At 40.5% G+C, this 14,238-nt stretch overlaps 1 protein-coding gene across 11 annotated transcripts in view; it reads left to right on the top strand.

Annotated features, from left to right (window-relative positions):
* LOC117003322 (ankyrin repeat and KH domain-containing protein 1) overlaps nt 1-14,238 on the top strand; it is a 100,920-nt gene that overhangs the window by 45,143 nt on the left and 41,539 nt on the right. For all 11 annotated transcript variants that reach the window (XM_033073187.2, XM_033073190.2, XM_033073189.2 and 8 more), the window contains exons 10-14: nt 829-938; nt 9,189-9,276; nt 9,885-10,012; nt 10,165-10,308; nt 10,972-11,074. In XM_033073187.2, the coding sequence (XP_032929078.1) occupies nt 829-938; nt 9,189-9,276; nt 9,885-10,012; nt 10,165-10,308; nt 10,972-11,074 (573 nt within the window). The remainder of the gene's footprint in view (nt 1-828; nt 939-9,188; nt 9,277-9,884; nt 10,013-10,164; nt 10,309-10,971; nt 11,075-14,238) is intronic.

The following is a 14,238-nucleotide window of genomic DNA, read 5'->3' as shown; positions in this document are numbered from 1 at the left end:
TGGAAGGTGATTTATTTGTGTGCTCTTTTCTAAGAATAAACATAAAATTGGCTGGATTTGTAATTTTAGAAAGTAAAGCTCCCTGCTCATCGAGGGACAGTAACAACTGTGCCACTTGGTGCAGTGACACCAGCATGTGACACCTGTCACCAGCTCCCTTGGAACGCTCACTGCCTGCACTTCAGTGCTGATAGTGTAGAAAGTTGATTAAGGAGCCTTGTTTTGGCATCAGGGAGTCTCTAATTATACCTCACACCTTATAAATAAGAAAATGGCTAATCACATTGGCATTTCTTTTTTTAAGGATAATGTTATGTATCAAGAGTCATGCATAGTTTTCACAAAGCTGGTGGATATGAAGCTACACAAATTATTTCAACAAAATGATCTTAAAGAGCAGGAAAGAAGGGGAATTTGTGGAAGTGTATGGGTTTGTTGTATTATTACTAATTCAGTAATGTGCATTTTGTCTGGTTTCCCTTGGCATACAGCTCCAGGTCAAATGGACAATCTGCAAAAACTGTCTGGATTCCCTTTTACTTGATGTAACAACTGAAATCTCTCTTGCTGTAGAGGGACTGTAGGAATAAGTGAGCATAGAGATTTAACTATTCAGATTGTCAGTCATGCTTGGTGCAAGCCTTGGCTTCCTCCCTCTCCTTGCAGTGTTTTCACTATGAGAGCAATTTTTGCCATGAGAGCAATGCCCTTGGGCTGTGGAGGCTGTTGGTCAGTAGGATACAGCTACTGTCAGGGATTTTGGTGCTTATGTGATGTGAAATCCTTGATAAGGACATATCCAATCTGAACTAAATGTTGTGTTTGTAGGAGCTAATGTTCATGCCACTACAGCAACGGGAGACACAGCTCTGACCTACGCCTGTGAAAATGGACACACAGATGTGGCAGATGTGTTGCTCCAGGCTGGTGCTGATCTGGTAAGGCTTCTGCTACATCCTGTGGGAAAAGTGCTTTGGTCTTTGGCACCAAAAGGCAAAGCCTGTGTGCTTAGAAGGCAGAGTGATGGGCTTAGGAATAGAGATTCTGAAAAGAGGCATGAAAGAAGCATTTATTAAAGCCTGCATATTCTGTTTGGTCTACAAAATAGAAGTTATGGGTAATCTGCTCTGAATTTCAAATGTTTTAGTATTGGGAACTCCTGCTCCTCTATGTTAGTGTGGGTCTCTGAACACTGTAGTCTCCTAACTTATGCAAACTACTGCACAAAATCCCTAAACAAAGCAGTGTCTTAAATGATCAGCATAATCTGATCTCTTTTCTTTCTTCTAACTCTTGGGTTTAGCACATTGCTTTCCTCATGTTTATTTTTGTCTGTATAATATTTATTATTATGTAGCAGGAAAACCAAAACTACCTCTTCACCAGCTACAGGGATATAACATTTGACTTGTAATTAGTAAAAACAATTGATACTTCAATCTTCCAAAGGTGTTTAGGAGCCTTGTGTCAAGCAAGGCTCAAGCAGGAAAGATTTCTATTTTGTTCGCCTAGAAGGAGTATTCTTCTTTTTTTCCCCCCTATGTATTCACTGCTCTGTGTCTTATTTTGCTTGAGGGGGTGGGTTGGGATTTTGGTTGGATATTCTGAAATTTTTGTTCCTTTTAAATACCAAAAATGCCAGAAAAATTTATCATTGAACCTGATAAATCAGCATGCTAATGAAGTTAGTTAAACTTCAGTCAGTAATGAAATTTTTATTTTTTTATTTAGAAATATAAATAAACTAATGCTGTAATTGGGAATACTTCCACTCTTCTTTGAGACTTCCTTTTTTTAGGGCTTATTAATTCTTCTGCAGTAATGTCAGTAACGTGCTTAATTTGTTCTTATCAGGGAGAAAAGTCATATTATTGGGGGGCTTATGGGATTTCTGGCCTGCCTACTGCACTCAGCTCAATTCAGTATTGGGTACCAAACATCAACCAGCCAAGAGGCAGGATAGGTCTTGGGGGAATTTATTGGATATTAGAAAAAAAATTTGAAATATTTGGTTATATAAAGGTAAAAGCTATGGAGTATCTCATTGCAGGGAACAAAGCCTGAAATTAAAAAAAAATTGTTGTGCATAAATTTTAAAACCTTCAAGTGTTGCTGCTTAAATGTCACTGCAAACTTTTGGAGTTGTCATATTCCCCCCTCCCATCAGTAAGGTGAGCAGTGCTTGTGGCCATCAGCATCAACTTCTCAGTACTGTAGAGAACAACCTCTGTCCTTTCTGAAGTAAAACTTCATTTCACTGCATTTTCTTGTACAATGAAAGTGTGGAACAGGCAAGGAGAACAGAGTAAGGAAGCAAAGAAAAATTGCTTTGAAAGGAAGACCTGCAATGTGAATCTGCCAGTTTTGATTTCTGATTATAAGTTCATTGGGAAGTGCCTGCAGAATGGTGCTGATGCTGATAGCAGGTGCCTCTGGATTCAAACAGCTTCTGCTCAAACTCTTGTGCTGCTTTGATTTCTTGGAAGTTGGGAGGTGTTTCAAATAGATTTGTTATGTTTGTCATGGGCTGAAGGCTCTTACCTTACTGCTGGGCATGGAAAAGCTTCTTTGGCAGTGCCATGGGAGACTGTTCTGTTAGATTTCAATTTTCATTCAAATGAGTTTAGATGATTCCTTTAAGTTGTCCCAGGAAGTCAGGAATTGAATGAAGATCTGGATTTAGTCATTTGGTCTGTCTACATTTGTCCAGGTAATTTTGCTTTACTGTTGGTGTTCAGGCACAGCAAAAGAAAGTACATCTCTTGTTGTTTTTCTTCCCTTCCTTTTTCATCCTGCAGCTTCCCTCTTTGCTGGCATTGCTTGCACTGATGCTTCATTGTTTTCCAGAAGCTTCCATTATCCCTGAGGTTTAATTCAGAGTCACTGAGGAGCTGGATATGCAACATCTTTTCCATTTGGAGAGCAGTTCTTTTTGAGGAAGATACTGGTTATGTCCTAAACAGTGAAATCAAACAGGAGCAGCCAGGAAGGTGTCCTGCTCCATGGCAGGGATGTTGGATGGGATGCTCTTGGAAAGTTCTGTTCAACCCAGACCATTCTGTGATTGTTTTATGAAAAGTGATTCCAGTCCCCATAGAGTTTTGTCTGAGCTGGGAGTGACCATTGCCACCGTGTCAGCGCAAATGGATGTTGTTCTGTGAAGTGAAAACAGGAACTGATGCTTCTCAGGGACTGATCCTCTGGCCTAGATATCAAATATGCCATTCAGCTCAGGAATCAGTGGAGATCTTGAGAGCTCTGTTACATTCACTAAGCAATGTGGCTTTGTAAGCACCAGGAGGATTTTAAAGAAATGATGGCTGGGATGAACTTTCTTCAGTTTGTGGCTGATTTCTCCTTCTAGCTCTGCAGTGACAAGGAGTACTAGAAATGAGCAGTGGCAGAGTGTTCATCTGTCTGCTGAGAACTGCTCAGTCCTCTGTGGTACTTTGATGGATTTGTCTCCTTGTGACTAATTGTTCATCAAGTCTGGTGTGCTAACAATTCCTGTGCTTTTCTGATGCCCTTTTTTAAGGGATCTTTTCCATGTCCTTACAAAGTTAGCCTGTCAAAATCTGTAGCAAAACTAGCTGGCAGGCCTGCACCTTTTCTTGTTAATGTATGCATTTTGAAATCAGCTCACTTTTGCCAAGTGTATGAATGACTGAATCTGAGGCACATCTGAAGCCTTCAGCCTGTGATCCCATCTGTGCCACAGTTACATTCTAGTTCTCCCATCCCCTTCAGGAGCAGGGACTTCCAGGGTCTCAATTTGAGCTCCTACCACTGGATCAAATGTAAATTTTACTTGTTTGCAACATTTATGGGGATAGAACAGCAAAAAAAAACCCCTAGATTAGATCACAAAATCTAATCTAGTTTAGATTTTGTGATCTATGAGTAAAAGTTTGGAGATAGGAACTCTGAAATGCAAATTGATAAAAACATTTTTTGAGAGCAGAAATATGGTTTAGTAACTTCAGGAAAAAATATCCAGCATTTCAATAATACATCTGTTTATGAGCATGGCAAGGATTGTCTTATTTCAGAGGTGAGAGGATAATTTTTCCGATAAGATTTCTTTTTTTTTTCTTTCCTGTTTCTTCTTCTTTCCCAGTAGTTACCTTCATCTCCAGGGTTGTCTCAGGTAAAATGTGGGATGTACATAAATGTTCCCACAGGAAGCAGGTTAAGGACTTTAAATCTCACAATGAGTATTGATGGTATTTAATGAGAGGTGATATCCTGCTTTTAAGCTTCTTACCTTTCAATAAACTAAAAAGACCTTTTTGGATGCCTTGATGTGGAATCAGACCTGGATTAAAGGAGGTTCTGGTGTCCCTTTTGAAGGCTCTTGACAAGGTGGTTGCATCTTTGCCTGTTTCAATGGAACTGCAAACAAAAGAGAGATATTTTTTGGACAGTGAGATCATCTCAGCTTTTCTCAGCTGGGAAATACAGAAAAGAGTTTTAAATTGGGATTTTTTTTTTTAACCAGGACCCTCTTGTAGCTGTGCAGGAGGCTGTGCTACATGGGAGTTGATCTCATGATGGAGTTTGCCTTTCTCTAACAAGATATATGGGAGCTTTTGTGCAGAAATTAAGAGATGGAAGAGAACCCATGAGGACAGCTTCATCCTTGTATTTTTCTCATTTTACACTGTCAGGGTCTCCCCAGAACTCTTCAGTACTTGTTAAGATTTCACATCTTGCTTTGCTTAGAAGACTAAAACTGACTACCTGGCACCCACATAATTCTAATTGTAAAAAATCCCCAAAAATGCATGCCAGACTACCTTTAATTCTTCCCCTATGACACAGTGCTTTCACAGACATGTTTCTGTCATGGCAGGGATCATTGTTTTGCCTTCAGGTAATAGAATCCCTCACACTAATGTGGCTCCTGAATTAAAATTTCACTTTCCTTGATGTGTGTGACAGACTGTGGGTTTTGCATTGTGTATGAGACACCATTTATAAAACTACAAAAGCAGCCAGTCTTGGATTTTAATTCAGCAGCTCTGGAGGTTGCTGTGTTGCTGTTATAGTTACAGTGAGGAATCCAAGGTGCTGTTATGTTTTTCTTTATGGTTTTTGAACCATCAGGGGAAGGTGAGGGATTTTTTGCTTTTTTAGACTTGCCCTTAGTCCTGTGTAGATAAAGAGTGGTAGGGGAAGTGAAGCTCATTTTTGTTGTCAACACTTTCTGGCTGTTGCAGTCTCTGGATGGTGCAAAGTACAATGAAATTCTTTGTTTTGCCATTAATGAACCAAAATCCATCTTGTCTGTAACAAAGATGCTGTGTCTGACCTTTGTGCTCTCGTTGCGGCTCTGAATGGCTCATGGTGGGACTCTGAACTCATTGCTTGGTCTTACCACTGTTCTTGGCTGCCTCATGCCAGCAAAACACTTTTCAGCTGGTGGATCTCATCCAGTTTAAGTTCACATTCCAGGTCTTCATGACCAGGAGTATTTGTAGAGCAAGAGCAGTGAGTTCTTTTTCCTTCTGCAGGCCTTTAAGAAATCAGTTTTGGAGGGCACAGAGCTGGGCAGGCATCAGGTGAGGTTGGCCTTTGATGCTTGTGAGCTGCCTCAGGATTCAGGCTAAGGACAAGCATGGCTTCAAGGCAGCTCAGTCTCTTCAAAGATCTGGAGTCTGACTATGCAGACAAGATGGAGCATTCCTGTTCAGTATTTTCCCTTTTGTTGGGTCTTCTAAAACTAGTTTTTAAAAATAATGCCCAGTATTCCCAAATGCAGCAGTTTATCTCATGGATGGCAGCCCTCTTAAATCTGTTTCCACTAAGATGTTCCATTTGTAGGTGCTTACTTTAAACTAGAGGCCTAGTTGAGTTTTCAGGAAGATTAGTTGGGGCAGGTAGGTTGGTGACTGCTGGAATAGGAGTTCAGTCTTGAAAATCAGCAAAGTATTAGGGACTGTATTTTTTTTGCATCAAAAGCTTTCTCTAGATCATTTTGTTCAGAATAATATTTGGATTTCTGTTTAATATTCACTGTTGTCATGGATGAGGGAGGCTTGTTAAAGAACTGAAAAGCTGGAGCTTTACTTTAAAAATACAGTTTTTCTTCCTGAATGTTTGAACAACATGCAACATTGGGGAAAAAAATTCTGAAGAACCATCCTAGTGATTAATATAACCATGAATATTTGTAAACCAAGAAGAATTGTATGTGGGGAAAGCCTTTATGTAGCTGTTCTTGAAGCTGCCTAAACCAGAGAACTCAAAAAGAAGAATTAAAAAATACCAATGATTGTTGTAAGATGCTCCTGATGACTCTGCTTCTGCTCTGCTCTTGGAAGTATTGATTTGTCTAGGAAGGAGATAATTATTGCTGCTGGAATCTCAGCTCCTTCTTGAGTCCCAGTGGAAAAGTGCAGACAGTGTAAACTCCTGCCTGATTTGGGTAACACTCTCAGTTTCTCCTCCCTTCCCATCTGTTTCCCAAACCCACAGAAAATTCTTCTCAGGTGTTCTTTGTATCCCAGCAGGATCTGCAGGAGAGCACATCACCCAGGGGTTTAGAGAATGGCTTTCCAAATGTGGCTGAGGTGTTCTCCTTTCTCCTTCTTCCTGATTGTACTAATTAGCACATTCCTCAGGGCTGGAGCACTGACAAGAGATGGGATGCTGTGGTGAGCCCCACAGGGCAGAGAGGCAAGGGGATTCTGTTTGGAGACGGTTTACTGGGTTTAGATATTACAGAATAAACATTGGTGTGCCCTTCATATAAGGGAAAAGCACATTGGAAAGGTAATGAGGATGGTTTGGGACAACTTCTATTTTCTCTGTCCTGATTTTGATTATCTAATGCAGCTGAAAAAGAGAAAGATAATAGAGAGATATAATCTTTGAAATCTATGATTATTCTAGGTAAAAAGACAGGATTTCAGGAGACAAAGACACTGCACTGTCTCAGCTTATTTTGGCTTGTCCTAGATACCTTCCCATAAAGCTTGAGTTGATGCTGTTTAAAAGCCATTATTAGGGCTACAGAGAGTGCTGAAGTCAGAATTAATTTCATCTTAAAATAAAACATGTGTTTCTATCTTCCAATGTGAAAAATACCATCAAAATGCCATAAGTTTTGAAGATCTACAGCAGGTGGGCACCCAAATGGTTTGGTTTGGCTGGACTGCTGGTGTGCATGGTGCTGCAGGGATTGGAAGTGTGCAGGAGCTGAGGATCAAGTTCTGCCTGCTTGAGGAAGTGACAGTTGGTTAAACTGGGCAGAATCCCCGCATTGCATTTCAATGAGGAAACCTCCTGGCGTCCGTGTTTGAGACTTCCAGCAGGGAAGTCTGTTAGGAAGGCAGAATGTTGCAAATAATTATTCCTTACTGCCAGTTATCTGCTACATCTCAGAGCAATCTAAGATATTTTTCACTACCTTGAATATAGTTAAGGTGACTTAAAATAAATTTTGCATCTTGCCATCTTTGCATCAGTAAGGATTTAGAACTGGGTGTGAAATAGTTCAGCAGCAGTGTCCAGATCCTGGTCAGGAATTCTTTGCATCCACAGCTGCTTTGGGAGTGATGTGTTGGTGGAACCAGGGTTTGCTGTGCTTCAGGCACACAGCAGCTTCTGGCTTTTTAGAATCTCTTGGCAGTGGCTGAGGAAGGAAAAACTGTGCCAAATACCAGAGTAAGCATCAGGACTCAAGGGCACGCCTCTAATTCTTACAATCATAGAGCCACATGTTAAAATAATTAGCTTTACATGTCCTGCAAATGTTTCTGCCATGCAGACAGTCCAGAAGCTGGTATTTATTGACATCCAAGCAGTCATTGCCCTGCAAAGAGAATCTATTAAATTAAAAATAAAAATTAAAAAATTACTTCAGTAGTAAGTGTGTAAGGTTTGCTGTCTGCTTGTGTGCTGTACTTCTGAGTAAGCAAAGAGATCAGAGCTCTGCTGTGGGATTTAGCTGGGAGTTAAAGCAGTGGTGGACAGTAGCACAGAGCTTTTGTGGGGGCTGAGGAGCAGAGCAGGAGAAGAGGGGCAATGTAAACTCCTACAGTGAAGGATGAGCTTGGATTGGGGGCCAGTCTCCAACAGAAGATCCAGTCAAGAGGTTTCTTCTCCAAATGTATGAACAAAATCTAACTTAACATACAACTTGCAACTGAAGCAAGCCATATGTCAAAGGACATATGCAGAGTTTTCAGGAATGCAGAAACTATGAAGGAAGGAATTGAGTTCTTCTGTCAAATCTCTTCTTGTCTGAGTGTGTTTGTAAGTGGCCATGTCATCCACTGTCAGTACTAAATTAACATTCACTAGCAGGTATACATGCAATTGCAAAGTAAAGAGTGAATTTAGAACTTGGCTTCCCAGATATTTGATTAAAAACAATGTATTCCTAGTATATTATTGATCAGACTGAATAGTATTTAAATAGGCTAGTACTGAATATAAAGAGCACTTCCAAACACTCCCAGGAAGATGATGTTCTCTCCTCTTGTTCTGATATCATTGCTCAGCATTCTTTGTGGTATTGATCATGTCTACATAGCAGGCACATTGTCTAGTTCTGTGACTGCTCTAATACAATTGTATTCAACCACATCTTTCCACTATTCAGAAACTTTGTAAATTAGAAAATTGTTCTTGATGCTCATTCCCTTTTTGTTGGTATCATCCTTTTCTCAGCTTTCTGCTTTATTCTTCAATCTTCTTAGAGACTTCTTGTGACTCTCATTTTTATTTCTGATCCTCTTCAGTATATTTTATAATTGTTGTGTGCACTGAAGGCATTATTGCAGTTTTGAGGTCTGGCAGCTCTCTGAGCTGTGCCCCCACAGTTCATGGTTATTCTGAACTTCCTGGGTGATATTTGTGTTAAATCTTCCACCCTTTCTGAGGAGGAAGCAATGTCTTACTGTTCTCGTGTATATTATGCATTTCAACACTAAAATAAAAAGGGGGTTATAAGTATGGAAGCTTCTTGGTGTGATACCAGTATGAATGTGGTCCTAATCCTTTTTAACAGTGTGATTTAGTATTTTAGGTAACATGAAAATTTACACCAGTCAGTTTATTACAGGCTGCTTGTGAGCTAGACCTACTCAGATGGGTAATTCTGGTCCCATCACAAGATACTTCAGAAGCTGAAACAATGGTACAGATTTTACCCATTTATACATCTGTTATTTCTTCCCCAGGAGCACGAATCTGAAGGTGGGAGAACCCCACTAATGAAGGCTGCACGAGCTGGTCACTTATGCACCGTGCAATTCCTTATTAGCAAAGGTAAATGCTACTTTGCATAACTAATTAAAAAGCTTAAAATACCACTTTACAATGCCACAGTGGTTTGTGATCCATACTCAAAATTATTCTGGTTATGTGTATATGAGCATTTGTCAAACCCCTAAGGGTTTTTTTAATTTCATGTAGTTTAAGATAGAATGAATTACAAAATATTTTGCTAGTTACTTTTCCTACTATGTTGTATAGATTAATTTGAAGTACAGCAGATATTTTCAGTTTCTTTTAAAAAAGGATTTCCTCCTTTATAAAAGCACATCAAGTACTGTCTGAAGCAGTAGCAACTGCACCACAGTGATGCTGCTCAGAGTGAACATTTGGAATTGTGCTTCTTACACCATGTGTTCCCTCACTTAACACTTACAAGCCCAGTGTTGCTGTTGCAACTGCCTTGTCTTTGCAAGGTGAGGAGGAGGAGGATGTGTAGAAGCCAATCAGTCAAAATCCCTTTTGCTCTTCCCCAGAAGTGTGTAGGCAGTAATTGGATTACAAGAGTAAAGTTTGTCTCTGTTCCACAAAATACCGTACTTGTTGATACTTTCTTGTAGAAAGAATTTCTTTGTGTTTAATTCTAAGCTCTTCTCTTACAGGTGCCAATGTGAACAGAGCTACAGCCAACAATGATCACACAGTGGTGTCCCTGGCCTGTGCTGGAGGTCACCTGGCCGTGGTTGAGCTTCTCCTGGCTCACGGGGCAGATCCCACTCATCGGCTCAAGGTATTCACTTGCAGCTCTTGTGTTTCTGAAAGAACCACCTGGCTGATTTATAAAATAGTAAATTTAAGTCATAGAGTTCTATCTTACATGGGGTTGCTACAGCAGGGAGCAAAACTCATCTTCTGGCTTTTGTTTCCAAAATCTCCCTTCAGGATGGCTCAACAATGCTCATTGAAGCTGCCAAGGGAGGACACACAAATGTTGTTTCTTACTTGCTGGATTACCCAAACAATGTTCTGTCGGTTCCTGCAGCAGACTTGTCCCAGCTCACACCTCCATCTCAGGATCAGTCTCAGGTAAGGCATAAGGAGTTATTTTAAACAGCACCATCAGTGTTGGGAAGAAACACTTGCATAGTAATTAATTTCAAAATGAATGTAGACAGTGGAAGAAATTTTAAAAACCTTGCACACATGAGAATGATAGAGAGGGAGAGAATTGGTTGGTGCTGCCTGCAGAGAGCTGAAGAGCACATGAGCTTTGTTCCTTTTTCTGCTCCCTGGACAGGATAGTCCCAAACCTAGGATTTTAAAAGGATGTTGTTTTCTTTCCTGCATTTGCTTGGTATTTTGGTTCAACACTTCTAAAGCCTTGTGGTAGTACCCCCTCACATGGTGTTAGTGATTCTGTTTGTTATAGAAAAGAAAATATATTGTGTAAATTCAGAATTCTACAATCTGAAGAGGCAGCTCCAGGGGGTTAGCTGACCAAAAGCCTAAAGGAATAAACAGTTTTCCAGCCAGCACAGCCTGGGATCTCGCACAGAGCAGCACGGTTAACTTTGATATATTGTCCCCAGTAAAAAAGCAAGGCTCATACCAAGGGGTAGCATAGAATACACATTTTGGGAAGAGTGAACAGGAGTGTGCTGTAGTTCTGTACCTTTGTATTAACAGCTGAAGAGCTGTTCTGGCAGGAGGTGTGTTTAGCTGAGTGTGTGTCTGTGCCTTTGTCCCAAGGTTCCCCGTGTCCCGGTGCATACGCTCGCTATGGTTGTACCTCCCCAGGAGCCTGACAGGACCCCTCAAGAGAACTCCCCACCTCTCTTGGGAGTGGTGAAAGGTCAGTATGCAGCCACTCAGAGAATATCTGTGGTTTGGAAATGGATAGAATGGGGACCATTTTCTTAGAGCTTATGCATAGTGTAGTCAATTCCATCAGTTCTTGAACACTTCTAATGAAGTATAACTTAAAACTATTTTATATAGTTCATATTTTTTTCCTTATTTTCTTGCATTCGACAGTATAGCAACACTGGTTGTTCTAACCTTATTGTGCTTATTCTAATTTACTAGAATTATGCTTATTCAATTTTTTGTAGAAGTAAATGCATATGGTAACTGCCCTAGTGCAGACAGATAAAAACGTCCATGTACTCTAGGTGTGGTATTCACTTTTGAATATTGTACATTGGTCTTCTAGAATAGTTGCAGCTATTATCCATGAACTTGATGCACCAACTTTTTTCTGTTCCTTCAGTAGCAACGCAAGCATGTTGGCACTATAAAATACCAGTGCAGATTTACTTACAGGAAGAGTAAATAGGAGAATTTTTGTTATATTAGTAGTAGTTCTCTTGTGAGTAATCATAACAGTTTTTGCTTTGAACATGGTCAAACTGATTGGTTAAAACTCCTTGCAGTTATTAAATTGCAATTAGGGAGTTTATTTCCAGCTGTGGATTCTGTAACAAAATCTTCCTATCTGCTAAATCAGCTCAGAAAGAGAAGCAGATTCTCAAGTGCAAAGTTACAAACTGCAGCTCCTAATGATCTTCAGTTTTGGATGGGGATCTTAAGCATTACAGTATCCAAAGCTCTGACAGCCAGGTCTGCTTAAATCCTTTTTTTTTTGAGGAAGCACCAAGCACTTCTAGAGCAAACAAACAAACATAAACCTCTTAGGGGCACAAATAAAGAGGGAAAAGCATCATGTTCCTGCTGGTGTCTGAATGTGCAGCTGTGCCCCTCTCCATGCATGTGCCACGTGTGTGACCTCTCAGATCCCTTTGCTGTCTCAATTTCCTAGGATGTGCAACACTTGATATTTTGGATTTCAGAAAAATTAATGCCAAACAGATGAAAAGAATATCCAACTTCTGGTTCAAATAACCCACCAAAAAACTATATAGCAGCATGTGTGCCCTTCCAGTTCAATGCCTGTTAGCACTGTGGAGTGGGAGTGTTCTGGGAGCACATTTTGTGATGCATGGGAATCAGTAAGGGATTAGTTGATGCTGAGTCAGAAGACTGAAGTTAAAAGCTAAAGGTTTCATTTTATTTAATCCAATTATGAAAAGCTAATAATTGACAGTAGTTTAGCAAACAGCTCTCATTACAAATACCTTATTGCCAGTGTCAGCACATCCTTAGGTTTTTTTTTTTTTTTGCAGTACTGTGGTGTTGGGACTGGCACAGGGAGATCTCATTGTTCACAGGGGTTCAGGACATGCTTCATGCATGTCAGCAAAACTCATCTGTGCTGCATTGCAGGAGATGCAGCAATCCCAAATGTGTCATCAGGCTGATGAAGCATTCCCCAAAACTGTGCAAAGCTCTCGTATCTCTCAGATCTTTAGAGGGAAAATGGTATTTTTGTGCTAAATGCTGTGTGCTCATTGCACTGCAGGGTTGGTATGCTGTGCTGAGCTGCCATTTGTGACTTGCTACACACATGTGGCTTTAATTCACCAGACTTTCATCACTAAACTTCTTGGGAGAGGAGGGGCAAAAGAGGGGGTGAGTTGAGGTGTTCATTATTTCCAAGGCAGGAGAACAGTCAAGTTCTTGCATAACAAAATTGTTTATCTGGGACACAACAATTACTTGCCTTCAATTAGAAGTAGCCCCTGAGTTTTTGGATAAACTGTGAGCTACTGGGAGGCAGGAGAGCAGCACCTTTCCTCCTTAACCTTAGCACGGTAAGATTTTTTAATGGACCTGTGTGAGTTTTGCAAGAAATGCAATAGGTGGCACTTTTTTCCTGAAGACTTCCTGGCAAGTCAAATGGAAAATTTGAACCCATTTAAGTGTTCCTATTACAATTCAGATATGACATAAGGTTTTTCAAGAGGAATTTATGGTCTAATTTTGAATTTTATTATTATTCTTCAGTAAAGCATGGAAGCACATGAGATCATTACAATTTGAATAATTGCTTTGGCAAAGGATTTCATATCAGTGTTTAGCAACTGAAAAGAGAGACATTTCAGAGGTAACAGTGGATCTAGAGGCTTAGATAAAGGTGACCCACCAAGACAGTAACTTGGAAAGAATTAAAGAAAAATCAGGTGAATAAAGGAGAAGAATTAATTATGGGATTGACCAGACCTCAGCTCCTACTTGCTTAGGAAGGATTGTTCTCAGTGCACTCCATGTAGCACGTGTCTGTTGTGTCCATGTAAAATAAATACAGTTCAGCTTTATTCCTTCCATGGGGAGAGGCAGGAGATCCCTTCCTTGGTGGATTCTGCCCTTGCTGAGCAGGGGCAGGATTGCTCAGCAGCAGCTGTGGTGCAGCAGCTCAGCACAAAGAGTTTTTTGGGTACAAAACCCAAAAATGCAGTTTGCACTGGCCCAAGGCTCTGTCCACTGCAGGGCTATGCTGCAGCTCCACATGGCCCTGCACCTGCTTCCCTGGGAGAGGGGCTTGGAGCCCAGCCCAGAGGAATTTCTTCAAGAAACCAGGTGTTGATAATCCCCTCTGCTTTGTAAATGTAAATGTAAATGGATGGTTCCTGCAGAGCCTTGAGCAATGTGCAGGAGCACAGAGCACGCTCTAGATCCTCATCAAACATGCTGGGACAACAAGGGATGCTCAGGGAGCCTGTGGAAGGCAGCAGGGTTGTTTTCTTAGTCAAAATATTTTTACTGACATCAGCTGGTTTTAAATGTGTCAAAATTCAAAGTAGTCTGGTTTTGGAGACTGAGGTATCAGGTTTTCAGTAAATTTTTACTTTGTACTTACTCTGAAATGTGCTTACAGATGAACTAATTGTCCTAAAGCAAGTAATTAAAACCTGTCAACATGCTGTCATTAGACTTTTCTGGTGTCATTTTTAAGTGGGCAGTTACTTGCAGTGGTTCTCAATTGGGGTACAGGGGTTTTTTAGAATTACACAAGACCAAATAGATATATTCAGGTGAAAGCTGCCCACACTGGCCTTTGGTCCCTGTGAAGGAGACCAGAATTCCCCTAAAGTTGAGTGGTACTTTTGGAATCTCTAG

This window comes from Catharus ustulatus, chromosome 15 (genome assembly GCF_009819885.2).
Source record: "Catharus ustulatus isolate bCatUst1 chromosome 15, bCatUst1.pri.v2, whole genome shotgun sequence".
NCBI classification, from domain to species: domain Eukaryota; kingdom Metazoa; phylum Chordata; class Aves; order Passeriformes; family Turdidae; genus Catharus; species Catharus ustulatus.
This window is presented reverse-complemented; position numbering and strand designations above follow the sequence as displayed.